Source organism: Acanthopagrus latus, chromosome 13 (assembly GCF_904848185.1).
Source record: "Acanthopagrus latus isolate v.2019 chromosome 13, fAcaLat1.1, whole genome shotgun sequence".
In the NCBI taxonomy this organism is placed as follows: Eukaryota; Metazoa; Chordata; class Actinopteri; order Spariformes; family Sparidae; genus Acanthopagrus; species Acanthopagrus latus.
This window is the reverse complement of record NC_051051.1, coordinates 6,000,931-6,028,066: the sequence shown is the minus strand read 5'-3', so window position 1 is coordinate 6,028,066 and position 27,136 is coordinate 6,000,931. Positions and strand designations below refer to the sequence as shown.

At 41.7% G+C, this 27,136-nt stretch overlaps 1 protein-coding gene across 5 annotated transcripts in view; it reads right to left on the bottom strand.

The window, feature by feature from the left end:
* Positions 1 to 27,136, bottom strand: part of LOC119031202 (RNA-binding protein Musashi homolog 2) — a 249,474-nt gene that overhangs the window by 60,206 nt on the left and 162,132 nt on the right. For all 5 annotated transcript variants that reach the window (XM_037119518.1, XM_037119517.1, XM_037119520.1 and 2 more), the window contains exon 8: positions 8,278 to 8,360. In XM_037119518.1, the coding sequence (XP_036975413.1) occupies positions 8,278 to 8,360 (83 nt within the window). The remainder of the gene's footprint in view (positions 1 to 8,277; positions 8,361 to 27,136) is intronic.

The following is a 27,136-nucleotide window of genomic DNA, read 5'->3' as shown; positions in this document are numbered from 1 at the left end:
CTTGTAGGACCTGACGAGCACTACTCGATCAGTGTAGTGTGCAGCCCTCCGATGAAGAACACAACAAACAGCTGCCTTTTGTTTTCATGCACGAACCCTGTGATACAGAGCTGAGAGACGCTCCAGTTATGACCTTTTCAATACATCTTCTATACATATTAACCTTGTCGGTGGAACGGGAGGGCGTGGGCGGGACGGACTGGCAATGGCTGTCCTTCAGGGACGAGTGTTGTGGGTGTGGTGTGTGTGTGTGTGTGTGTGTGTGTGTGTGTCGAGGGGGAGGTGTACGGCTACTATTAGCCTCACTAGTGAATGGATTCCATCAGTAGACTGGCAGACTGAATAAAGAAAACAGTGTGATTCATTTACTCCAGCTCCCACTCCCAGCCGAACAGTCAAAACACACAGACTGAATAGTTAGAGAGAGTGTCACGGATCTGAACGCACGATACCGGGCAAGGTGGGTGTGGGGTTATAAAAACAAAAGAAATGTCACATGAACGTTTAACAAGAGGTTTATTTAGAGAACAGAATGACAGATAACTAGGTTATAAAATATAATGCTTGATTTAAGCTAAAGGGCATGTAAAAGAACTGAATCTATTAATGAACAGAAGAAACTGAATTGCAATAAGCTTCTATATACGATGTGATCTTGTCCATAATAATTCCTGCAAATCCAAGATGACAAGAGTCCATATTTACTTACCATTAGCACCAAAATTAGCATCTACATGTGTTTTTTTTAAAATCACGAGCTGGAGCCGATATGTATCCGTAGCTATCGCTGATTAACTTTGACACAGAGGTGAACGCCAACTGCACCAAGTCCCATCAAAGACAAAAGTCAGATGTTAGTGGGTTGTAGTGGGTTTTTTTTGTCCAGTGTGAAAGGGAGCTAATTTGATCCTGTCGGTACGGATGACATCATTAAGTTAATTTTCCTGAAAATCCGGCAATGGCCATGGAAACAACATTTGATTTCATTCTGAGGGAGCGATGTTTTATCATAGCACACCTAATATACTGTCAAACACATAAGGGTCTGAAGAGTGCATCTTGGTTTGATTATCAATTCTGGCAGACAGTTGAGATTAACCTTAACCCTTAATCCCATCATCAAAATAAGCCTTGATATTTTCTGTTGATTATTCCAAAACATTGGAGCAAGAAGGCATTTGACCTGCAGCAGTTGACTTCTCTCAGACTTGGGACCTACTTTTAGAGCTTGTGTCATGAATTACCCTGACTGAAGATTAAGATACCTAAATTTAGGACTCCCTTTAGCCCTGGAATATTTGTGTTTATGGCCCCAGAATACAATAATAGATCCACCACCAAATATTACAAGCCTCCAGGGGTTCAGTATCACTTTAAGCCCCCTGTCAACCAGTCAAAACTAAAAGTGTATGTATTCTTTAAAGAAGTTATTTACTGCTGACCTTCCATTCCGAAACCACTTGTGTCCATGGTCGATAAAAAAAATAAACAAGTTAAAGTTAAACGTATCATAATGGTTAGAAGTTTTAGATAAAACAAAATGATGCCTTCAATGGCTGGCAATCTCACAGGAGTCATTGTGTATGATGATATTTCTGCATGGTTATGTAAAAGCTGAGGGATATGAGGTCATTTTGAGGCCCAGGTGCTCCCTGTGGTGCCAAAATTGTTCCCTTGACATGTTTTCTATATTCCAAGATGATATTGTCCTCAGACACACTGAGAGACACATTCAAGTAATGCCATGGTCATCAGGTTGACGTCAAATGGCCTCCATCACTTCCTCAATCAGCAGATCTGAACATCAATGAGCTTTTATGGAAAAGTCCTGGAGTGCAGAGTGCGAAGTGGATTTCCACCTCCTTCATCCCTCAAAGCTTTCCTTCATCACTGAAGGGTAAACATCCAATTACTTACAGTCCAGAACTTGTAAGGCAACACTCCGTGAGGGACTGAACCTCCTCTGAAGGGTGGTCCTACTTCGTTATTAGGCACTTGATGTTCAAACACTGTTTAAGATTTCCACTCCTTAAAAAAAAATAATATATTTTCAAAGACAACAACTTGAGACTTAAAGTTTCTCTCTTTAGCCATTTCCTTAAAAAAAAAAAAAGAAAAAAGAAAAAAAAGATCGCTAGTTCAGTCTGATTCTATGACCAAATCTGTCCAGGGGTGATTTGCATAATAATAAACTTTGATGCACACCAGAAACACACAAACTTAACTTCATTGCCCCTCGATGGAGGGCTGTAGATTTTAATTTTCGTTGGCAATGCAACTGATTGGTTTGCAGGTTTGACACAGAACAGCAGAACTAGTGCAGCTGGCGTTCACACACTCAGAAGGTGGGTTTAATTAAAAGGAATTATGTTTGGTTAGCTGATCACAGACAACCCACTGCTTATAGACAAGGCTTAAAGGCTGCAAGCTTACTGATATCACAAACCTTTATCACAGATACTGTATATGTATAACATAATGTGTACTGCTCCTGGAAAATGTTATCGTATGATCTGTCAAGGTCTGATCTTCAACGTAAAGCGAAGCGAGTAAACGTCTTTCATTGACATCAAAATGGCATCATAAAACCTTTTCAATGAATAAAAACAACATCACTAAAGCCAACCATGGCTTCCATCTATGAGAAAATTTGGAATATATAGACTTCTCTTTGAGAGTTTGTCACTGAGACCATCACATCACACCCCCACAGAGGTCTCCTGAAGGTTTTTTTTTTTTTTGCCGCTGAGGTTATAATGATACGCGAACGTCGTAAATCATTTCAGGAGGCTCCCGTCATATGATAATGTCATTATGATCGGACGTAAGATGAAAAAGAAGAATGAGAATTTCTTTTATTAATAGTCAGCTGCCTTAACAATCGATTATCGGCTAATCATTAATAATATATGAGATACGTTGGACATCTTTCTATTAAAAAACTGTTTAAATCACAGTCACGATCTATGTATGACCCATTTTGAGGCTACTGAATGGTTAAAATGTAATAACTCAATTTGTATAGAATGTCTCTTTGTATTCTTTAAATGACAAATTACTTGTATTTTGTATTTCATTTGGATATCTTTGATGAGCAGCATTTGGTCATTTGTACCAAGATACCTTTCTATGTATTTGTCAGTTAATACATTTTTAATTGGTTAAATTCTTAGTCCACATTTATTTAACGTCAACCCTGGCAGAAATAAATCCCATGATGTGCCTTTAACTTGAAAAGTCAAATTCGTAGTGTCAGTTTTATCTATTCTTTGTTTTGCACTCTACCTTTTCTTCTTTTCAACAAGCTTACTGAAACAGCACCTGACAATTCTGGCTGTAGATTGCAACAGTTTTTTACCCGATTCCGCTAGTTAGTAAAGCTTCAGTGTATTTGGTTTAGTGTGAGTCCTTCTATAATTAATTAGTGCTTGAAACTCAGAAAACACTGCGCTACGTACACTACTTCTCTACCAACTGCAGCACTTCACTGCTGTTTTCTTCCTTGTCTTTGTGAATTAAATGCGTCACAAGTGAGTTTCAAACTGGCACAGAGACCTACATATGAGTTGAGTCATACAGGTTTTTAAAACGTATTTAGTTTTTCTTGTTATGTTTCAATTTCTGTGCTGATGAGAAACAAAAAGAAAGGTAAATCACAACAGAAGATTAATTTATAGACTCTGCTATGTGCCTGTTTTCAGATTACATCCTATTGTAGAGAAAAATTAAGATGAATTTTAAGGAAACAACGTTTTTATTCTTTTACCGATAAATCACACTGCTGTTGGAAGAGCATTTGTATCTACAGCCCAATACCGTATGTGTTACATGATGCCATTTTCCCGTTCTGCCTCTGCTGATATCAGTGCAGGGTGCAGAGTACATCTGTATCTATACGCTGCGGTCTGATGTATAAATGTCTTCCTGCATCAGACTCTTCCTCAGCGACTGGCAGAGTCAGAGCCTATTCTCCTCCTCAGCGCAGTAATTGGTTGGTCATGTCAGGAAGACACAGTGAGAAATTGACGACTAACAGAAAATTCCGCCCTCCTGTTGTGATCATTCGCTACTGTTGAATATTAAAAATGACACATTAAAGAACATTACCTTGAAGCACTTGACTAAAACCAATGTGAGTCCATTTTAATGGCACACTGCTCGCTCATCACAGCCAATACTTGATAGGTATTATTATGAATTAGCTGTGCATGCATAACGGCAGAGCAGGGAATGATAGAGGGACTCCTGTCTTAGAAAATGGGATTTACTCCCTTACCTTAGCTGTATTAAAGGGCTGTCTTACTTGAGACATTCATATACGTGGAAACCAGAGGGTGTGATAACCTGTCAAGCCATCTTCTACTTATTGATTTTTACTCCAAAAGTTTTACTGGTTTTATTACAAGAGCAGGTCCTGCTACAGCTACAGGATGTTTCTACAGTCCGTGGAGGCCTGCAGAGGATAATCCATACTTTCATCACATCCTGCATTTACTAAAGCAGGGAGGTCTCCAGAGGTGAGAGCAACGCTGAAATCGGTGCAGCTGGGTGAGGCAGGTTGAGCACTTTCTTGCTAAGCAGCACCCTATTTTTAATTATATATGAGGCAGAACTCACAGCGAACGAGAGGAAGTGCTCCTGAGTGTGAGGCCTCGCTGGCACATGAACACAGGGTGATTGACCAAGTCACTTAAAGGTCCAGTCGCTCACATCTGAGTGGGCATTGACCCACTACACTGCCAGAGCCCTTGAGAGACGGGCAAGGAGAAGGTGGGGTGCCCTGTACATCCACAACCCTCCCAAGTGGGGTGGAATTTCTGTCGGCATCAATTATTCAAGAACCATCTTAGATAACACTCGCGGGGAGGATGAATGAGGTCTATTTCTGTATGGTACTTCATAAGGATGAAGACAGGAGGCATTTTTTATTTTGTGTGCTGGTGCTTCAGACACCGGATAACCAGTCCTCTCTTCTTCTGTGCGACTCAGGTAAAGCCTGGAGTGTCTTTGAAAAATGCTCTTAACGCACTCCACATTTCTTTCCACTTTGCCGACATTCCAAGATGTCAGCACTTTGTAGAAGATCTGAGGGACACACATTTTTCCCTGGCATCCTAGGAAATTTAATGTACAGTAGGTGTTGCCAAGAGGGACCCTCATGGAGGTGACAAAAGCCTCTGAAAACAGGCCCCTTGCTCTGTCCTTTCACACTGTGTCCTCTCTATAATCCTCATCTTTTTCTGTTAAGATACACCAAGACTCCCAGATGGGCCACGAGGTTTTCCACATGTGTGATTTCCTTTTTTCGATACATACAAGCCAGGAATACTGTTCTCGCAGTCGTGCAGCGGATGCTTTTTTTCTGGCCACTCCCTGTGAGGTTCAACATGTCACAAACAAACAGGGCATCACACCACTGCTGTGTGTGGTCAGACAGGGCAAGAGACACGAAGCCTCCAGCCAAACGGGCTAACTGCTTATTTCATACTATAAAGCAACGTTTCAGCAGCGAGGCTGTACTAAACATTGATAACAATAATAGTAACTGTCATGACTCTGACACATCGGCGAGTCAGCTGTAAACACTGACTGTTAGATGATGCATCAAAGGGAGCTTTGATGTTGCTGGCAAGATGCAAGAGCAGAGGATGAAAAAAACAAAAATAAAGATTTCATCACTCTCTATTGATTTCTTTCTATAAAATCAAATAAAAAACTGCAGGTGCAATGCATGAGTGGGAGGTATAATGCAACCTATATACACAATGACTGTAAACACTTTGGGAGGCACTAACAACTTCACTCTTGGTGATTTTGCCAATTTGGTGTCTCCTGAAGAAATGTACATGCTTCTCATGACCTAACATTATCCACATGTGCAACAGGCAAAAATAACTTCTTCTTTTTCAAAAGAAGATTAATGTGACATCTTCTCCTCTGCATACGAAGTGTATTTGCTGGTTACATTGAATTGCCAACAATTCCCTGGTCTTAGATATCATGCAAAAGTGACATTCGTCAGATGTTTACAGCATCTGGACAAGTTTCAGTTGTCCTGTACTGTTTACACAACTCACCGCTCACCATGCACATGTAAACACCATGTCTGACATCTGATAAAACCAGTCAGACAGATGCATGGTGTCACCACTTCTAAATCTACTGATAACATGTATGTATTGTTGGACAAATATAAAATCTTGTCTGAAGAGCTGCTTCAGCTGCTGTCCAACATAGTAACTCTAATCTAATTTATTTTCTGCAACTTTGGCAATCATTGACTTGTGTTGTCAATAATATCAAAACATCGATACATATCTTCATGTTCAGTGTGTTGACATAAACTGCTGTAGTGCCCACAACATTTCCTCCAGGAGTAAATTATCTTATTTATTAGTTTTATTTATGTTTCAATAAAAGTCTGAGAAGTTTTGCGCTCTGTTATTGAACCTGGCATCTTACGTTGATATTTTTCAGTTAAAAACTCCAGACATCACTTTTAGTGACAAAACAACTGTGTTATTTTATGTTAACTTCATTATCCAAACAACTGTCTTCCTGATTCAATCATATTATTCAACAGATAGCTATGTTTTAAAAAAACAGTCAACATTAAGTCTTTAAATACAAAGTCCAGTGTGTAGCATTTAAGTCGATCTGTTGGCATAAATGTGATATAATAAGCATGATTATGTTTTCACTTCTGTATAATCAAAGGACCTTCTCTATTGCGTCTGCCTCTCAGGCTCTACAGAGAGCCTTTTAGTTTTTAGCTGCCACGTAGCGATGGAAGGGGAGGGTGAGGGGAGGGGTATTCAGTTGGTTGCAACCTCACCCCTGGATGCCACTCAAACCTACACACTGGACCTTTAATAATGATTACTACATCCTTAATTAGCACGACTGTTTACAATCCAATTATCATCTAATTAGGACTCCTTACAAAGAGGCTCTGAGTTGGAGTAAATGAGGCTCCTTGTTCTGCGAGGTAAAAGTTGGACAAGGACACAGAAAAAGAAAACAACCTCAATGGAGAGATGTAATCTAAAGATCTGACATCAGATTTATTGGTAAGCACATGTCTTCTTTACTATTTTTGTAACACAACAAATTGAGCAAAAATACTCCACAAATAGTTTTTTTTTCTGAAAATCAAGAATTGACAGCAGTGGCAGCCATTGCTGTGCTTTGTGTGCATAAATAGATGCTCTGGCATGTGCATTCATGCTTCATGTTGATGTGTGGTACTTGTGTGTTCACAGAGTTGCGATGCCTACGTGTCAAAGGATCTGAGACATCTGATTGTGACAGAATATCCTCCATACGCATACAGTTATTTCTGTCACACTCGCTTTTTTTGGCTGCAGTCCTGAGCGTCGGCTATGATTCCTTGCGGAGACACGGAAGGGATGTATACTGGGGTCATATGTGACCTGGGCTGGTCCCTGGTGAACATGGTTCTACTACACTGGTCCTGTCAGTCAGACAACCAGTCAGTCAGCCAGTTTTCAGGAAGAAGGCTGGGAGAGAGTGGAGACACACATGCAGCGAGAGAGGGAGCCGGAATGAACGGCGGTAAGACAAGTATTCCCTCCAGTCAATCACAGTCCACAGAACCGCTCAAATGATGCAGGATGTCTCGAGAGGCCTGCAGGGTGGAACTGGGTGAAGGAGGACCTAATGTCACAGTCCCTACACTGAAGTCGGTTCCTGTCAATTATCATAAGTGACATGATGGCTTAGAAAAGTGCTACTGAACTCTGTAGAGTCCTGCGAGATGACCATATTACTGGTGTAAATAAAACAAGCATCAGTGGGACTCTGAGGAAGGTGTTAATCCCTGACTAATGAACTCTGCCTCTGCCAGTAGCTTCCCTGTTGCATCCCTGGACATCTCCACCTGTGTGTGTGTGTGTGTGTGTGTGTGCGCATGTGTGTGTGTGTGTGTGTGTGTGTGTGTGTGTGTGTTAGGGGATTCAGAAAGAGAGGGACAGGCTCCACTCTCCCGTCCCTCAGCCTGACAGGCAGAACTCAGCCACACAATTTCACGGTTTGTGGGCAGTACACACCACTGCTTTCCCATCCCTGAAACCCAGAGACCCACGGAGAGTGTGTATGTGTGTGTTAGCCTGTGCATATGAACATGAACACACACACACACACACACACATACACACACCTCCTCCGCTATTAATACTAGGGGAAAGAAGAAATCAAATATTAATCCTTCAACGCCCACCTGGAATTGAAAAAAAAAAAAAAAATGAGTGGACTTACCATTTTGTTATTGATTTCATGAAAATGAATTTCACAGACTTTCTCTACGATGTCTTCACTCTCAAAAGTTATGAAACCAAATCCTATGCAGGGAGAAACAGAGAAAGGGGGGGGGGGAGAAAGAGGGAAGAGAATGAGAGTTAGTGGAGAGCCTTAACAAAACTCCAGCGACTCACAGAAGAAAAAAAAAAGAGCACCCAGAGATGGAATATTATCAGGAGCCAGATCCAGAAACTGTGCGAGGACATCTGTGGAGATTGGCTCTGGCATGGAAAAGAACAAGTGAACAAGACAGACATTGTCCTCTTTAAATCAGGAATATGATGAAATCTGCCACATTATTAAGGGCACTCGAGGACCTCTTCTACAAAGAGAAGATGGAAAAACAGCACAAAGCTCATTTAATGAGATTCAGGGAGCTAGGGCCCAGCATCTGAATTTCATTAAATGCATTTTGTGTTCTTTTTATTGAAATCTCACTGTATAACAAGCCCCCGTTTTTATGTTAATGCAGGCCTTAGAATGAATGCGCCGTTGACAGTGGGGTTTTCATGCCATATTTATAGGATAAAAGCTTAACCCCTCTTTTAAAACACAAAGACAGAGAGACAAGATGGTTTCAGACTTTTGAACACAAGTGGATTGCAATGCTCTCCTCTGTGTTTTGATGGCGACGCACAAAGCAATCTAGCTTTCTGTATAGCCGGGTGTTGAAAGGAAAACTGATATTCTATTACTTTTGCAAAAGAGGAAACGGCACAAAAGAGAAACAGTTAGTGAATAAAGCAGCAAGTGGGACTGAAAGGAGATGAGTTTCTTTTCAAAACGGCAAACACCCGACGATGAAGCAAAATCACCTCAGATTGAGCTTAAACAGCTGTCACTGCCGACAAAACGCCATCTGACTGGCACACACTCTGCAGACAGCAGCGCCGTCAATTTATTATCATGGAACGTCAGATGATACAGGAAAAACAGTCTCCTACTGCATGGGAAAAAGGGACTGATGCACTAACAGGGGAGAACAGTTCAAATTGTTGACTGGGCTGAACAGTGGGGGGAATATCGTCCTATTCAAGTTAACACAAATCCACACGTTCAGGCGTCGGCTCACAGCCATCATCCACTTCACAGGACAAATCTCAAGGTCAAAGACTCGAGGGAAGCTGCTCAGAGACCAGTATCCTGCACGTGTAAACTAACATTCATGCTTCTGCACTGCCAGGTCCACAAACAGAAGAGGTTTATATATCAACTTTAAGAAATTACGCTGAACCATTCACCAGGGCTGCAACTAATGAACATTCCCCTTATTGATTCACCTGCTGATTGTTTTCTCATTGGATCCATCACATGTTTGGATGACAGAATATTAGAGAACAGTGCCGAGAGAAAGAAGAAACAGACTTGTCCAAAAAAAAAACCAAACCTGTCATCATAATTACTTTTGTTAGATGATAAATTGTCCAAGAAGTAATTGCGATAAAAGGTATTATTGCCATTTTATGACCATTTTACACTATTGATGTAATGACAATATAAGAGCATAATAGCACAAGTACACCCTTTCAACTAGTAATGAATTAGAATGTGAAACACAGAATGAGGAAGTATTCAAATAACCTAAAGAACTTGAACATAAATAAAATACAACCACACACCAAAAACAACAAAATGTTGTATCCCACACACTTTATTTCAGGGCCTTTACTTTTATCTGTCAGACAATGAGGCCATCTGTGATCACTTAACTAGGGAACAATCTGCCCTCGCTCGACACCTCTCCTCTACTGACATTCACATGATCTCTGCAGAAAAACCCACAGAAAGGGAGAAAGAGAGAGAGAGAGAGAGATGGTCTCTGGTATACATCCCTCCTGTAAACGCACTGATTGTGATGTGACCACTCCGATTTTAATGTAGGTTTAATTATGGAGTTATCTTTTGTACAAGCTTGGAAGTGCATCTGGTTGTTACGATAACTTGATATTCAAATTTTCATCACAGGTTGTAACCGACAGTCCAAAACTATAGATATTCAGTTTACGGAGAAAATAGGAGACCCGGGAGACCGTTCTTTTCACTGAAAAGAAGTGACTTAAAATGTCAACTTGGAATTTTCTGCTGTGTTTCACTGCGGCTCTAGTTTACACCGAGGTCGTTACTGTAAATGACCTTTTAGTGATTTCCACCAGTTGACTCCCATTTACTCAGGTATGCTTAAAGGGATAACTCCCTGAACTGTATTAGGCCACTGCTGGCTATGTTGTGAATCAATGAGCGGGACTGCTTCATGGCAGTATTGGATTTTCAGGATTTTTGAATCAATGTGATTAAATACCTTCATTTGTCAGGTATTTAATTCCCTTCATTTCTGACATCCTATTTGGCTGGATTATATACAATCAGTTACTGATCTCATACTAATATCACAACATAAAAACACATATCACGCACACCTTTGCACATATTTTAGCCGCTACCTGCTGTTTACATGCTCTTTGGCAAATATTTAGCAGCTTAAGCGTCTTCATATTCACACCCATGCAGAAGTGATAAGATGAGGTGTACTATAACACATTAGTCTCCTAAGCAGCTTATTCTATTAATTCATCAGATCATCCAGAGAAAGATAGACTTCTTTGTTAGGTGCGGCTGCTTACTAGCCAGCCTGTCACAAACGCTGGCATTTATAGTTCTGTCATAAAGTCTTTATCGCTCGCTCGCTTGCTCGCATTTTTCTTGCCTGCTCCTCCTCCAGCTCCTCCTCCGCAAACAGCAAACCTTCTCTCCTGCTCCCGACACGAGCCAGAATCAAAAACAGCCTTGTCAAAAGAAGGGTTGGGAACCTAATGTGTGAACTGATTAAACATGGACAACATCTAATCTGATGAGATCTTATGAGACAGAATATCAATTTCCACTGAGACATCTCAACACTGAGTTGTGGCGACACACATGTGTGAGGTGCGATGGAGGTGGAGAGGAATTGGGGTGTGTGTGTGTGTGTGTGTGTGTGTGTGTGTGTGTGTGTGTGTGTGTGGGGGGGGGGGGGGGGGGGGGGGCTGCACACCTCTTCTCCTGCTCGCCCCACCTCCATGCCAGCGCAAGGAGCACTTTTGACAACCAACAAATCAACCGCCAGGAGTAATTTGTCACAGAGAGAGTGTAGGTAGAGGGAGTGGAGTCTGGAGGGGAGTGGAGGTGGGTGGAAAGGGAAAGAGAAAAAGGTGGAGATGAAAGGAGAAGGAGAGGGGGGGGAGTGGGGAGAAAGACAGAAAAAGTGACAAGGAAGGAGGTTAACACACATGGCCCCTGTCGCCACACTCCTTCCTGCTGCTACAGGCAGCTCCTCCATCAACTGACAGGACATTTTCCACTGCACCATTATATCCACCAGGGTCAGGGCCAAGCCACACCACCACAGATACCACCAGCAGGGCCCTTCCACCCATGACTGGATCTGTTTAAATGAACAAAAAAAGAAGACATTCTGCAGTGGTGTAAACTACTATTGGAATGTGTCTTGTACAAATACACACATATATATAAAAAACCCCTTACAACAAACATCCCTACTTTCCTCTCTCCTTGGCTCAGCACACGCCTTCTTGGTCAGTCCCCTGTGGACCGTCTGAACCTCTGGCCCCCACCATTACAGTGCACTCTTTTGCTCTACTATCCTATTTTACAGACCTTACAGACAATTACAGGCCACAAAATAGCACCAACAGAAGAATTCCTCTCTCCCCATCCCCCGTCTGCGGGATGTCAGCAGAGTGAGATTGTCCTTGTGTATGCCAGCCCTTCTCTTCCAACTATCCACACATGGCAGGAGGCTGACCTCCACGAGACTATTAAAGACTGTCAGCGCCGACAGACGCAAGGAGAGAGGTGTCAACGCACTCACACTGAAGAACCTTCCAACAGCTTAAACAATACCCTGTAAATGGAAACACATGGATGTGTGGTAGGATGGCTGATAATAGGTGTTGTTCGGCTACTGGCTGAGGCCCTCTTGGCTGCACTTCCTCACACTTATTAGTGGGAGCCGGGCTTGGCTTTATCTCATCACTCCACAGAATCGACGGGGAGCCTACTTTCACGGCCTTTTACCAGCTTCTCCATACTGGGTCTTTATTTCACACTCATTCCTGGTTTCTCTGCTTCTGTTGCCTCAACGCCTCAACCTGAGGAAAAAGCTGATTCTGCCAGAGGTAGATAAAGGAAGAACTTGCAAAAGTAATGCAACTAAGTTGCGTTTGACTTTAAAAGTGGCGTTGAAGCCTCAAATGAAGGATTCTCTAATGTGTCCACCACCAATGTAAAGCTCGGGGAAACTCTTCTCTTATGTTTTTTCTTTTGATTCCTGACAAGACTCACATATGGAGGACGCAGATATCTTCAAAAATATATACCAAGAGTAAATTATAGATGCACAGAATGTCATTTATGCCACTAGAGGTCCCTCAATCAAAACGGAACAAAAGACACAGGTAGGGTGGGATCATGGGAGTTGTTGCCTGCAATGTTAGGCAACCCACATACCCACATTGCCGCTAACTGAGCTGGTAAGTAGCTGCAATCATGGATGTGTAAAAAGAACACAATAAACAGTGGTTAGCAATTACCCTTGTGATATGCTGCTCCTGTTTTCGCTGAGTATGAATTCAAGATGGCAAGTTCTTACATATTGCACCTTTAACGACTTATTCATGTGTAATCTAGTTCATCGGCCTCCATTGTTTCTCTTTGAACCTCTCGGATGTTGTTGCAACAGGCGACCAAATGGAACTTCCCATTATCCAGATCAAAACTATGGATCTCTCTTGGAGGGTCTTGTCATTTAACGCAGATAACCAACATACTGTATCTGTAAAATCAACAATATTACTGGGTTTCATGTTCGTTATTTGTCTTTTCTTCCCTTTATGCGACAGAAAATATGAGCCAGTAAGGAGTGGAAGCGGTTGTAGGAGGGGTATTATTATCTGTCATGCTTTTAGTTCTTGTTATAAAGAAGATCTGGTGAGCTTGTGAGAGCATGAACACGAGGCGGTGTTAAGGCTGTTATAAATTTACAGCTGCTGCGTGTAGCAGGCATCCCCCAACTCCCTAATGACTGCAGCTAAATATACCGCAATAAGAGAGAACGTAAAGCACATATGTATTATCAGTGACAGACTAAGCGTAGACCGGGCGCTCATTACACACACCTTTCTAGGTCACTGTAAAGCGAGGAAAAGAAAGGGAACATTTGTTTTTTTAAACAGGAGCATTTTAATTAAGGGCTGTGTGAGGATTCACTATTATATTTAAGTACAAAATCCCTCACATCTCCCTGCATATATAATTCAAAAAAACCCATAAACATGTACATCTACTGCTTTGAGGATAAGGACTGTATATTGTTCCTGATTTTAGCTGCCTCCACTGAGAGTAGCCTGCTGCTCAGCACTTCTGACTGCTGGTCCCATCAACACAGAGCGAGGAAGTGGGGCAACCTGGAGGAAGTGTCAGACGTGTCCTCTGGGACACAGCATGAAGGGAACGTAGGCCCCCCTGCCCCGGTGGGCGATGCACGTGCACAACCACAGAATACACACTCACACACACACAAACACACACACGCACGCTCACACAAACTGTACGTGTGAGCTTAAGCTGCAAGGTCGTAGGTGCAACCCACCTGCAGGTACAACTGCTCCTCCTATACTTCCCCTTACTGAATTGTTTATCTTGCTCTAATTATGCATGATCAAACCTTCACCTGTCCAATCAGGAGTAAGTCTACAGAGGGCTCCTGCTCTGCCTGTCTGTCTGCGTGCCCCTGCCTCTGAGCCTCATCTTCTTGTAATGCATTGAAGCAGACAGAGGCAGTCCGAACACCCACAGCACAGTTAGAGGCCTTTGATCAGTATTTCCGTCTGCTATTACTAGAGATCCAGAGCCCCGGGCGTTAATCCCCTGTTTAATACAGTTAACGCCATGAACCCTCAAACAGCACAGGGCACAATATAGCTGAGAGAAGAGACTAGAGGCAGAAAACATTTCAGATGGTATTGTAGCTTAAAAAAAAAAAAGGCTTGAAAATTCTTTTGCACATTAGAAAATGTATTTATAAAACAAAACACACTGAAAACACTACACTGAAGAATGGCCACAGAGAGAGCTGACAGCTAACAAAGTTTGAAAATCTATTAAATTTAGTATTAATCAAGTTTATTAGAAACTGTAATAAAAGACCACCTGAAGGAGGAAGGACTCAAAATAATTGTTGGAGAGATGGATGGATGACATGAGTTAAAAGATGAAATTTTAATCATGTTACTGCAGACGTGAGTCGTGTGGTCAATTACATAATCAGCTCTTACAACCACATAGGTCGACTGTTACAGCAGATGTTTAAGACCCATATTAATGTTTCTTGTTAGGCGGTGACCCCTAGTGGCTGTGGGTATTATGATGACTTGAAAGGAGGAAGTCAGGTGAAGCGGTATACCTGTCTCCTGTACGTAGCAGTGGTCCTGTTGTTGTGGAAACGGTGATATACCTTTTGTTGCTTTGGGATGAGGACGTGTTGATTAATATAGAAAAACAAACACGGAGACAGACTCCCATAGGTGTCCGGATTCCCTAATCACAAGACACCAACTGATAAAAACATCCTAAACAAGGAAATGTGACTGCTTTAATGCATGCAAGTCTGCTGGGGGAAGTAAAGATGGACGGTGTGAAATGAGTCCCCCAGGTGTTCGCTACAGCGAGCCATGAGTTCCCGTCTCAGATGAGACAGCGTCAGACGATAAGACGACGGTGGCTTGTTGTTAGTTAAACGGAAGATCACAACTTGCGTGCATTTGTTAATGTGTATCTCCGATATCACAAGGAGGAGGTGTGTTTGTTATGAAACATGCTTTTTCCATACATATGAAGCAACGTTACGTTGGCATTGGTTAGGGCCATACTGAATAATGCTGATGAACACTGCCTCTTGTGCATATTATCTACTCTGTAACAAGTGTCTGACTCATCTCCTGAAGCCCTGTTAGCCTAAATATTATTCAAAATGGGCCATCAGCCTACGCTAACGGAGTCTGAACACTTAAATGTTCCAGCCTGAGTGCTCGGCTTATGTTGTTGTTGGGGAAAAAAGGCATTTTCTTAAAACATGTGCATAGGTTTAATATGTTGAGCAGGATCTGACACCATGTGAGGGAAAGCTAAAAAACAAAAAATAAGTCAAATATAATAAAACACTTGAAGCAGGTGCGCAAATACAAGCTAATACAAGCTAATCTCAGCACTTTGGTCTGCACAGTGTGAAGTCACCTCCAATTTGACCAAAATAAAAAGGTGATGGTTTTTTGCAGATGGCTGTTTACTAGACACAGAGTTTCTAGTTTGTGTAGCAGCGGCTCTGAGGCTTTATAAAGCTGGAACTTATTAGTTAAGACAACATCTTAAAGAGGACATCTCATTACTGATTACTGAGATATGTCGCAAAGGAGCTTTTAATAACAGAATGAAATAAAGCAGCAGGCCAGAGAACAATTAGACAGAAACAATGTGACTGTAAATTGATGTAATTAGATTTCAATGTGATGGCTGTTTTTCTTCACGCTTGGCCTTTATCATTTAACGATGCCCCAGTGAGTTTGTACTTATCAGTTCAGAAAAACTTGTTTGGACATCTTTTCAACAAAATCTCTGAATTTATTTTGTGTTTTTGCACATTGGGGAGGGGAATAGGACTAACATTAGAGAAAAAAGTGGGTTTGGAGCAGAAAAGAAAAAAAGAAGATGATATAAAAGTAGCCTTTCCTCAAATTAATCAAAATGCACAATTGTAAGATGAGGATGGGAGGCTTGCAGACCCCCGTATATAGAAGGACCTAGTAGTGTGTGCTTTTACTAAATGATTACAGCAACATACAATATGCTGCTTCCTCTGCATTTTCTGCAGAGCAGAGCTCAGCATGCATGCTGAGGAAACTAGTTTGTCTGTGCCTCTATGTAGGTCAGCTTTCAGAGTTGGCCATCAATTTCCACTGTCCTACTTAAAGAGACACCCCATCACCATACAAACACACACAAACACGAACACACATTTATAACATTGGCGTTACATATGAGGACTGTACACCGGACCTGCTGCTCTAATCGCGGACACATCACGTCAAACGTTATCCCTAACCTATATCTTGAAAACACGTTGGACGACACAAATATGGGTTGTCAACACGCAGCCTGCTCTGGCGTGGTCAGTGGTAATAGGCACCTTAACAGCAACACAGAGTGTGTACTTTTGAAACGACTGTATCTCTCTCCACCTCTTCAGTACGCTTTCAAACACTTCCTAACTCAGGAAAGACCCTCATTAGTGCCAAACAATATAGCCATAAGTGTGAAGTTCTCTCCTCCTATATGATCACAAGGCTGCTCTAGCTCAATGGAAGCAATTATCCACAGAGAGGGTGACTAACTACCCCTGTACTCACTAGCACCCAGACAGCAGGCTAAAAGCAGTAAGCCACAAAGAGCTAAAAAAGAGCACTTGATGAAAAAGTCAAAAGAAATCTGAGACGTAAAAACAAGAATTCTGCTTTAACAGATAAGAAAGATGTGACTGTGATTAGCAGAATTATAGAGAACAAAGACTTGCCTAAAAATAAAAAGAAGCATGACGAAATAGCGAAACATGTTTCAACAGACAAACTGCGATGTGAGGTAAATAACTGTCACAGAGGAAACGCAGTGGGGACATTTACCTCTTTTACCCAAAAGGTGGGCTGCCAGCGAGCCGGCCGTGTTCACAAGTTCTTATCTGTGTCATCACATGAAAGAAAATCATCCTGCAGGTCAAACCTGACAAGGACCCTCTATCCACAGATCAGGAGCTGACCTGAGGTCTGCACAGCCTCCTCTAAGGATCGAAAAGGTGAGAAACCCAAACTCTACAGGCCAAAATATTGACTTTTCATCGGCTTCATGATCATGTGATGATCTCTTATATGTAGTATGTTTTTCGCCATGTGCCTGCTATGTCTACTAACTATATTCTCTCTATGTAAGAGTTATTATTGCTATGATGGCAAAAAGTATCAGTACAACAATTTGCAATATAATACATGAATGGTATATGCAAGTCCTTAAATACGACGGGTGCTGCTTCAAAGGAGGACGCTGTTCAAAGACCTGGAAACAGCTGGAGAAATTGTTTATATCTGTGCACCTCACTCAACCTGGATACCTGACTAAAATGTAGAAACTGTTGAATCCTCAGCACAGTATTGAACTTCATGCAAAATATAAATAACTGTCAAAAGGAGTATTGATGAAAAAAAAAGTTGAAAGCAGCAATATGCTGTTGACTGATCCACAGAAGATGTTACTGTTGTCACTACAGCAGTGCTTATATACTGTTATATTCCCCATCAATAGTATACTATTCATGTAGTAATTGTTCCATATTAAGGTTTCGCATATGCTAAAAATCCGTGCACACCCTCCAACAACAACTTCTCCAGCTAGCAAATTAATTACATAAAAGATGTTGATCGAGAAAGTTGATACCTCTACAATCAGGAAGAGTTCAACTCTACGTGATCGAGCATGGCGCTGGCTGCAGGCGTGCTCAGGCTATCAAACATAGTACACTCTTTTCCTTTTTAGATATATTACAAGAACGAGGAGTCACATGTAAAATATATCCCCCTGAAATGTAAAGTATATGAATTAGGAAAGAAATAATAGTATTTCCTAATCTGGTTTAGACATGCCTGCCCATTAGGTGAGCCATTTTCACTGTTCACCACTCCCATTTCAAATCTATTAGCTCAGGAGCATTACCGGCTGATAGATTAATGATTAACCACAATATATATTCAGTTTCATATTCCACTTCATCCAAACCAGATAGTGAAGTGCCCATCTAGGAACAAAATGCACTTGAATGCATCCTCATTGTCCTTGCACACATGACCTCACACTTGGCCATGGTGATTGTGCCGTGAAACGAGAGCTCTAGATAGGTTTTTCTACGCTTGTGAAAACATGTTCATGCCTTCTACGTCGCCCCGAAATGTCAAGTCCTTGAGATTTAGAGTCTGACAGGGGTGCTGGACTCCGGAAACACATATTGGTAATGCAGAGCTTAACGCTGACACTTAACCAGGACAAATACAGTGACTATTTTTGCAGTCTGTGGCAATTAGGTCATGAGAATACTTGGGCTGCTTCCCAATAAGCTCAGTCCATTTGGGAAGGGATAAACTGCTCTCTCGTTCCCTCTCTCTCTCTCTGTAACTTTCTCTCTCGCTCTCTCTATTTATATTATCTTCCCACAAACCTTCTTTTGGCGCTCAGTGTGTGGATTAGAGGTTGACCGATTAATCGTTTTGGCCAATGGCTGCGTGGCCTCCGCCAGTCATGTAGGGACTGAGTGGAGAACCTTGAATGTGGTGTTCAAAGATCCAGATTCATGCATTTATTTCTTATGACTTGCCTTAAAGGTACTTGTCCGAAACTGACACTTTGGGATTGTAGGACGGGTTGGCCACCATCCCACAGCATCAGTCAGGCTTTGACGAGTTGGGAATGAGACCCAAAAATCAACGTTCCTTAAAAATAGCAACTTTACATGTTCAGTTATCTAGAATCTAATGAAGTCAAAGATTGTTAATTTCCCAATTGTCATTGTCTAGTGTTGATGAGGATTTGGTTAGCTCCATCTTTTGGATCCAACATACAACATCAAAGGAGATCTATTTTGGTTTTTGGTTTTTCCTTTCCTTCGGTGTATTAAGTCCAACGTCTACACCAACAGAAGCTCCTCTCTCCTACAGAAAACACTGCTCTGTAAACGTCTCATCAGTAGTCCCACCTTTTATTTTCTTGTCTTTTGTCTTATACAATTGCATAACCCTAACCTGAAGCCAAAAACACAACAGAGCCAACTTTAGACCTGGTGAGTGGTGCTGGCTCAGACCTGTGTGAGCTGACCAATCAGAGCAGACTGGGTATTAAGGAGGGGGGTCCTTAAAGAGACAGCAGCTAAAACACTGAGTCTCAGACAAAGGGGGAGTAGATTCTGTTCCACTGGACAGTTTTAAGACTGATTTTTTGAGCATTAAAGCATGTAAACCTATTCTAGTAGTAACCTAAGGTAATATTATGAACCTGAAAATTAGCATAATATGTCTCCTTTAACATCATCATCCACTAACATTCAAGAAATAGCAAAGAGGTTGCTGTTTCCAAGGAATTTTGCTGTGACAAACTAATTACATTAAAACCTATAAAACTGACCATATTTCAGTTGGCTTTGGACTACTTGTAATATTTTTTAATGACCAATTAATAAGATTCCAAAATTTTAAATATGATAAAGATAACGAAAAAGATCCATGTAAGAAACCAAACCCAGTGAATCCAACAGTGGTCCAAGGATATGTGGACCCCCCAGTCGGAAATAGTGTCAAGGATAATTAGACCTGATCTAAAATACGGTTGACCCAAACAGGCCAAATACAGAGAGAACACCGACGGTGGCAGCACCATGATACACCACCAATTAATGAGCAGCAGTGGACTAAAAAAGAGGCAATACATATAATTACAGAAAACAAAACAAGGCCCGAATTTAGACCAAATATAATTTGCAACTGGGTGGACTCAGCCTGACATTTAGCCTACAGTACATGCTGGTGGGCATAAAGTATATTGTCAGGCATTAGTTTTTGTTTTCTGAGCGAATTAGAAAGATCCTCCTCTCATCGTTGTTTAATTTCTCACTGTGGCCTGACTGAAATTTAGTTTGACAGTGTTGCAAAAAAACAAAAAAGTCCCTGTGAACCCAACCTAATCGATGAAGGGACCTCTATCCATGATAAGGTGATGGAAAAATTAATGTTGTCTCTTCTGGAGTAATCCAATTCTGGTGGCTAATATCCATAGCACAAACACACATTCCCACACACACACATACAGAGAAGCGATGTGGGGAAAAAAAAACAGTCACGACCGCTGAGAGAGGGACAGAGCTCCTCGGCTTCAGCCACTGTTATCGCTCTATCTCTTCTTGATGCCACTGTACTCGCCTGAAGACATATTATATCTGCATGGACTGCGACAGCATCTCATATACTGAATACACACAGTGTAAGTAGCCACAGCTAAAGAGGCCAGAGACAAATACAAGCAAGGTTAAGCAAACATCGGTGAGGGTAAGACGGGCAAGCCGGGCAAGACAAGTGGTTAGAATATGAGTTACGAAACCAACCTGAACATAATTGCTCACACTGATAGGATTTCTTTAGTACAAATGGAGTATCGGTGTAATGAGATCCAAAGGTTTGAACCACAAGAGGATTCTTCATTCAAGAATGTCAGACTCTTTTGTGCCAAGCAATGGGCCGAGCTTAATAGATGTCTCAATTTCTATCACATACAGTAACAACCAATGTGGGGAGGAGGCGGTGCGACGCGGGGGCAGGAGCCTTTTTCCAAAAGGCTTTGAGCCAGCGTGATGAATTTTCTTTTGAGGTGCGAGGCAACGTGGGACTTAAAATGAATGAAACAGATACGCACCTTTTGTGTTTTTCTGACCTATTGATACAGATATCAATTTCATTAAACGTAATTAGCATTTCTCATTCCTGATGAAAGTGGACATTTAGAAAAGCGGGGGAATAATAAGTCGTGGGTGAACGCGCCGAGATAGAAAAAGAGGATCACTCAGAAGTTTTGTACCTGATGAACAGCTTTTTGTCCGGATACAGAACTTGGCAGGATGTTGGGGATGCCGACACCTCCCACCAGAGCATCTACAGGGGAATTCACTCAGGGACTAAAAAGCATTTAATCAAAATAATCCTCTCAAAACAACAAGGCTTTAAAGCACTGAATTACGTGCAATGGGGGTTGCAAAGTAAAATTGATTTAGGTGAATTAGGCCTCTCATTGCCCGCATGGCCAGATTGTTATTAATATTTAAGCATGGGGTATATTTAAAGGCATGACACAGTAGCAGTTCATCTGAAATGAAGAACACTGATGACGCCACTTTGCAGAAGCCCATTACCATTTAGCAGAGATTGCTTTCATTGAGTGAGCCAAATGCTCAGAGGCGGAACTGCCACTTGTGTTTACCTTACAGATGCTGTTGTGGTGAAACAGTAAGGAAGAGGACTGTTCTCAAAGAAAACAGCCTTTCCCTTTGTCCTCATGTGTGCACAAGATGGAGCTCAAAGCATGACATCATGGACTCATCAAGTCATGAACGGTGATGTCATTCTGATACCGTTGACCCCTGTAATCAAGGCAGGCTTCGCCGCTTCATGAAACACCCCTCTTTCATCAGACGTCTCACTCTCTCACATGCACTCACTCACGCTGGCACAAAATTAGAGCTGTGGGGTGCTCAAAGTCTAGCAGCATAGTTCAATTGCAGACGGAGTCTGCTCACAACATCCAGGCTTGGTTTAATTGCTTACTTGCACTATAATTGGGTATATAATCAAACGATAAACTGAACACAGTGCAGCGTCTTCATAACTTCAGAATATCCTTTCATCAATGCCTATGGGCAGTGATTAGCATAGATGAGAAAGCTCCATGGACGGCCGTAACTGCTGCTTATTTATGTCTTTGTTGAAGTTATTCATCGCATTGATTTGTGTTTGTCTTTTATGTTGGAACACCTGAGGAAGGGTAAAGAGAGGTCACCGCCTCATATTAGCATAGGCACAAAAGGCCAACCTTAAGAAGTCATAACAAATCCACTGTCTCCTAAATTCTGTGAGAGGTGTGGAGATGTTCTACATGCAGATGAGGTGGACCGCTCAGCACTCAGATGAGGTTTACGAGACCCGGACCACCCAGACTGCAGCCGTGTCACTGCACACAGGACAACACGGCCTTCAGCACTGATGATCTCCTGCTCACAGAGTTACACTGAGGTAATGCAAATGCTGGTAATTTTAATGTTTAAACACCATCTATCTATCCATCAATCCATCACTACATCGATCCATCTATCTATCATTTTTCACACCAGCCGACACAATCACGACAGAATATTCCCCTGTTCTGTTCAACAACAAGCAATTTCTACCATTTGGCCCTGAGGTTGTATCCTGGCTACTGATACTGCCTGATATAAAAACAACAGCCTGACAAATAACAATATAGAAGCACAATATAAATGCTACAGAATGTTTTTTTTTTTTTCAACATAGGTGTGGTCCATGATTATCTGAGCCATTTTAACGCTCACTCTCCTAAGCCCTTGGTCAACCACACATGTTAAAGCATCCTCTGGTTACATTTATGGAACTGAAAAAGGCTTTGGATTTCTGTTTAGTTTCTCTCTCTCTCTCTTCCCCCCCCTTCTGAAATTTCCTTTTAACTCAGCCTCTTTGCAGAAGGGGAGCTCATTTCAATCTCAAAGCTGACATCTGTGGAAGCAATGCGAGCTCTAAATGAGTGGATTTTTATCCTGTGCAACAAGGCTAGAGCACAGGAAGTGTTCAACACAAGGAGCAGGGAGAGAGGGAGCGAGCTAAACTAGACAGAAGAGGGAGAAGAGCGAAAGAGGCGACAAGGAAAAAAAAAAAAAAAGGAGAGAGAAAGGATTTTGTGACCTCCGCTCCTATCTCTCTCTCTCCATCTGCAGCAAGGCGACTCTTAGCTCATCCACGAGGAAAGAGGACAGAAGAGGGAAGGGAGAGGGGGAAGAACAGCTTTAGCAGATAGAAGTTAAACATGTTTATTCATGCGGTGAAACAGCTGAGGTATTGGAGAGAGCTTCAAAGCAGAGGATGGCTCCACGTCCTGCATGGCCTTCTCCTCTGGCCAGGCTTTCTGTATTTGGCCTTTGAGTAAGGGGCTGATCAATCCCTCAGCATGCCGCCAGGCTCTGGACCCCTCCGCCATTACCACGAGGCTGCTCTTTGAACAAATCCTGCCAGGGGTCACTCTCTCCGCGCTTCATCATCTTAAAGGTCAGACACAACAAATGGCATGGAAGACAGTTCTGTCCCTGGCTGTAAACCCGCAGCTGACCAATAAGAGCGTCTGCAGCTCGGACGGCGCGTGGACTGGGTTACCACCGTCAGACCCCGACCGGACGCCTGATCGTTTCAATCCAAAAGTTTCACAGATTTTTAGATGGGTAAACACAAGTTGGTGAACAAAAAATGCAAATCAGCGCGTGCTTCCATCAACCAGTGTTATGCAAATATACTCAAGAGGGCGTAAAAACATTACCATAATACTCAAATAAAAGCTGGTATTTTAATAATATCCGGGTCTTGTATGACAGCCCAGGGTGCAGTCTGTGGAACACAGGCCAGTGGAAAAAATTTTTAGAAAATCTGAGAAGCACAAAGCAAAACCGCTCGTATCAGGCTAATGACTGTCACATTTCTACAGCATTATTCCTACTAGCACAACAACACAGCTGAGCCGTTTGTCTATTTAACAGACACATTGACCAAACTTGCCAATTCATTTTTGAGCGACTCGGCTCGATGTTGAGCTGCTGTCGGAGAAAATTCATCAGCACCTGCGGCCGCCCTCGCAGTAAATACCTATTTTTTTATAGAAAGTTAGTGAGGTAGGATCGCATTCACAAACAAACATCAACTACAGCAATTTAACACATGAATGAGAGCAGGTCATACAACAAGGGAGGCTTCTTTGTGAACATTTTGTGAAACACACGCTTATAAAGCAGAGGAAATTAGAAATAAATGCCTGTCCCCTCTAATAATAGCCTGTCCCCTCTGCAGTCGAGCTAAATCAGCCACCATTTGAACATTTATGATACGTAATTAAAGGAGGGCCAGCCACTGTTTTGTAACTCTGGTGCATCATGGATTTTTATTGCAGCTTCCCACCTAAAATGTAATGCTGTATAAATTCATTAATTTATGTCCTCTGCGCACACACACACACACAAACACACACATTGTGCAGTGACTTTACAGCTGCTTCCTGTTAAAGTGCAAATTTAGTAGAATTCAAATGTGAAGCAGCAGATGCCAATTTCCTGATATCAATTATTATTTTTTAATTGCCAGAACAATATCCAGTATTCTCATTTGGTATTTTTCTAAAATAAAAAATAAAAAAAATAAAAAAACATGGATGGAGAGAAATGTAGATATAACCAGTATGTTCAGGCCAAGATAGACACAAAGAATAATCTCAAGTCAATGGATATTACTGACATATTAAAACTATTAGTATTTAAACATTTACCTCCGTGTAACCACATATAAAATGCACTGATAAAGTACCTCAGAAATAAACTTAAAAACAAAAAGAAATCCTTATGAAAGCAAGCTGCAGGGAAAAGGGGGGTAAAATTACCTGATTCCTCATCTGGACTTGCACCTGTACCTTTTCAGTAAACTCTCTGTTACTTACGATGACAGCTTTTCAATTTGATGAAATGATTGTGCACACCTGATCTCTGCCACTCAGAGCCAAGATCAGGTGTGCACTGAACCATTTACATACTTAAGCCATGAAGTTGTTCCCTTGAAAAACAAGATGCTGCAAATGGGGACTTCAGTGTGGGAAGAAAAAAAAAGAAAAAAAGCCTGAAAACTGCAAAAGTGATTTTCTTGTGATGTTTATAACTTTGTGGCTTTTTCACAATATACTGTAATATTAAGATACATCTTTAATAGCGATACAGTTTACTTATATCTGAGTATATATTGTCTGATGAATGGAAAAATGGTTGTCTCAACTGTTTTATAACTAAATTTGAGGAATCATTTTAAGCCTGCCGGCTTATATAAAGTGATTTTTGGTCAATAAATGTAATTTCATTTAAATATTGACACCAGCATGGCCCCCCAAAATTCATCAGATATGACACACTTAAATATTAAGAGTATTTATTGTCTCACCACCAGTCAGAGAGATGTCACTCAACGACGAGAGCACATTAAAGGCTCTACATACTCTCACAGGTGTTTTCAGTTATTCTGGCTGATTAGACGTCTGATAAGGCTGAAGATATGAGAGAGAATTATGTGAGGTCACAATCTACTTGTGCTAAAAATAAAAACCCGATGTGTACGCTGGAGTACCAGGTGCAATAAAACTAGCGGTGTGGTTGGTGAGATGTCAGTCAATCGTGGTCTGGTGATTAACTGAAAACCAAAAAGTGCAGGGGGGTTAGAAGACATTTTAACTTCCTCGTAACAAGACACGCTAAGGTGCACCGCATAACATTAACGACAACGCACTCCCATTGAAGTGCCAAACCATGTGGGTAAACTATCACGTGTAAAAGGACCATTTTCACTGCAGACATTCTGACTTGTCAATGCAGGAAAAGCACGACATAAATGATGGCTGCATTCCATTTAGGAGAGCTTGTTCCAAAGCTCTGGTATTGTGCAATGGAGCCATCATTAATGTTACTGGTCACACCTGTGACCTCCACACAGGGGACCCTGAACTGGGATGCATGATTGAAATGTAGTGTGATTTTCCTTCTGTGATATGTCAAAATGTTTGCTGTGAGAAAGATCTGTAGACAATACGAATCTCTTTATCTTTCTACTTTCCCATGTGGCATCAACCCCCTCATCATAAGTGAGAAGCCACGCGAACCAGCAGGTGGTTGCCATGAATGGATACAGATGATGTCAGGAGAAAACAAATACTTTGAAAAGATGAAGGCCAACATCAGAAATGTTGCCAGAAACAGAGGTACCTCACATCTCAAAGAGCTTCTGCATGGATCTGAATATGAGGCAAGTTGCACTTGACAGAGCCTGAAAGTAAAAAGATGCCTGGTCCCATTTAAAAGGTGCAATATCTAAGAATTTGAGTTGCAAGCATTCAAAAGTTCACTAAATTCCTCAACACAGTGTGAAGAAATAATAGTGCAGACATATTAAGTTGCAGAGACATCTACTGAAATCTGCATGCTAGCAACAACTTATTCCAATACAACTTTCCTGTGATCGCAGTGTAAATGCAAACACTCCTCTGGCAGCTCCCAGTCTGACCACTTCATGCACGGCCAAGCAGGCTAACTAGCTAGCGGCAGCCATAGTTAGCAGCGGTCAGTGGTTACTCTGGTGATATGCCGCCCTCTGTTTGATTCTTACATACTGCACCTTTACAGCAGGATTTGTCAGATGGATTAAAATCACAAGAATATTTCTTTGTGAGAGGTTTTTTCTCTGACAGGTCTGTAAATGTATTAAGGTTCTATTACATCTTCAATGGTGTGCTTGGTTAGTTCAAGTTACACAGAAGATTTAGCTTCCCTTTGCATCTTTAAGTGGGATCTTTGGCAGTCTGTGATATTTCTACCATCTCAGCAGGGTTTCCAGTGCTCGCTTAACCCTGAACTGCTTCTGGTTTATGAAACCCTAAACAAGGTGCAATTAAGCGTATAGCAATGAGACCCCAAGAAAAACCTCTCCTGCTGATGCAAGAAAAGAGAAGGTGCACAACTGATGAAAACATTGCCACTCCGTTGCCGCAATGATGCACAGAGTGACATCATAAAAATACACGCTTTCTGTAGTGTAAAATGCCATAAAATCTTCTGTTTCATCAGCTGCCAAGGATGAAAATCTATTGGCAGTGTGCTGCATGAGCTTTGACAAGTTTGGCCATCTAGAAGAGATGTGTGGTGATTATCTGGATAGGGCTACTCTGTCTGTCTGGCTGGCCCAATAAAGCCATGATGCCAGAATATTCGCCTCTGGCTCCCAAGTCTGAAATGGCCTCTAAAACTGACTGTTGTAACTGCTGCTTGCACAGTTGTGACATTAGACAACTTCTAGTGGTTAGTCCATAAATAATTTAAGCCATCCTT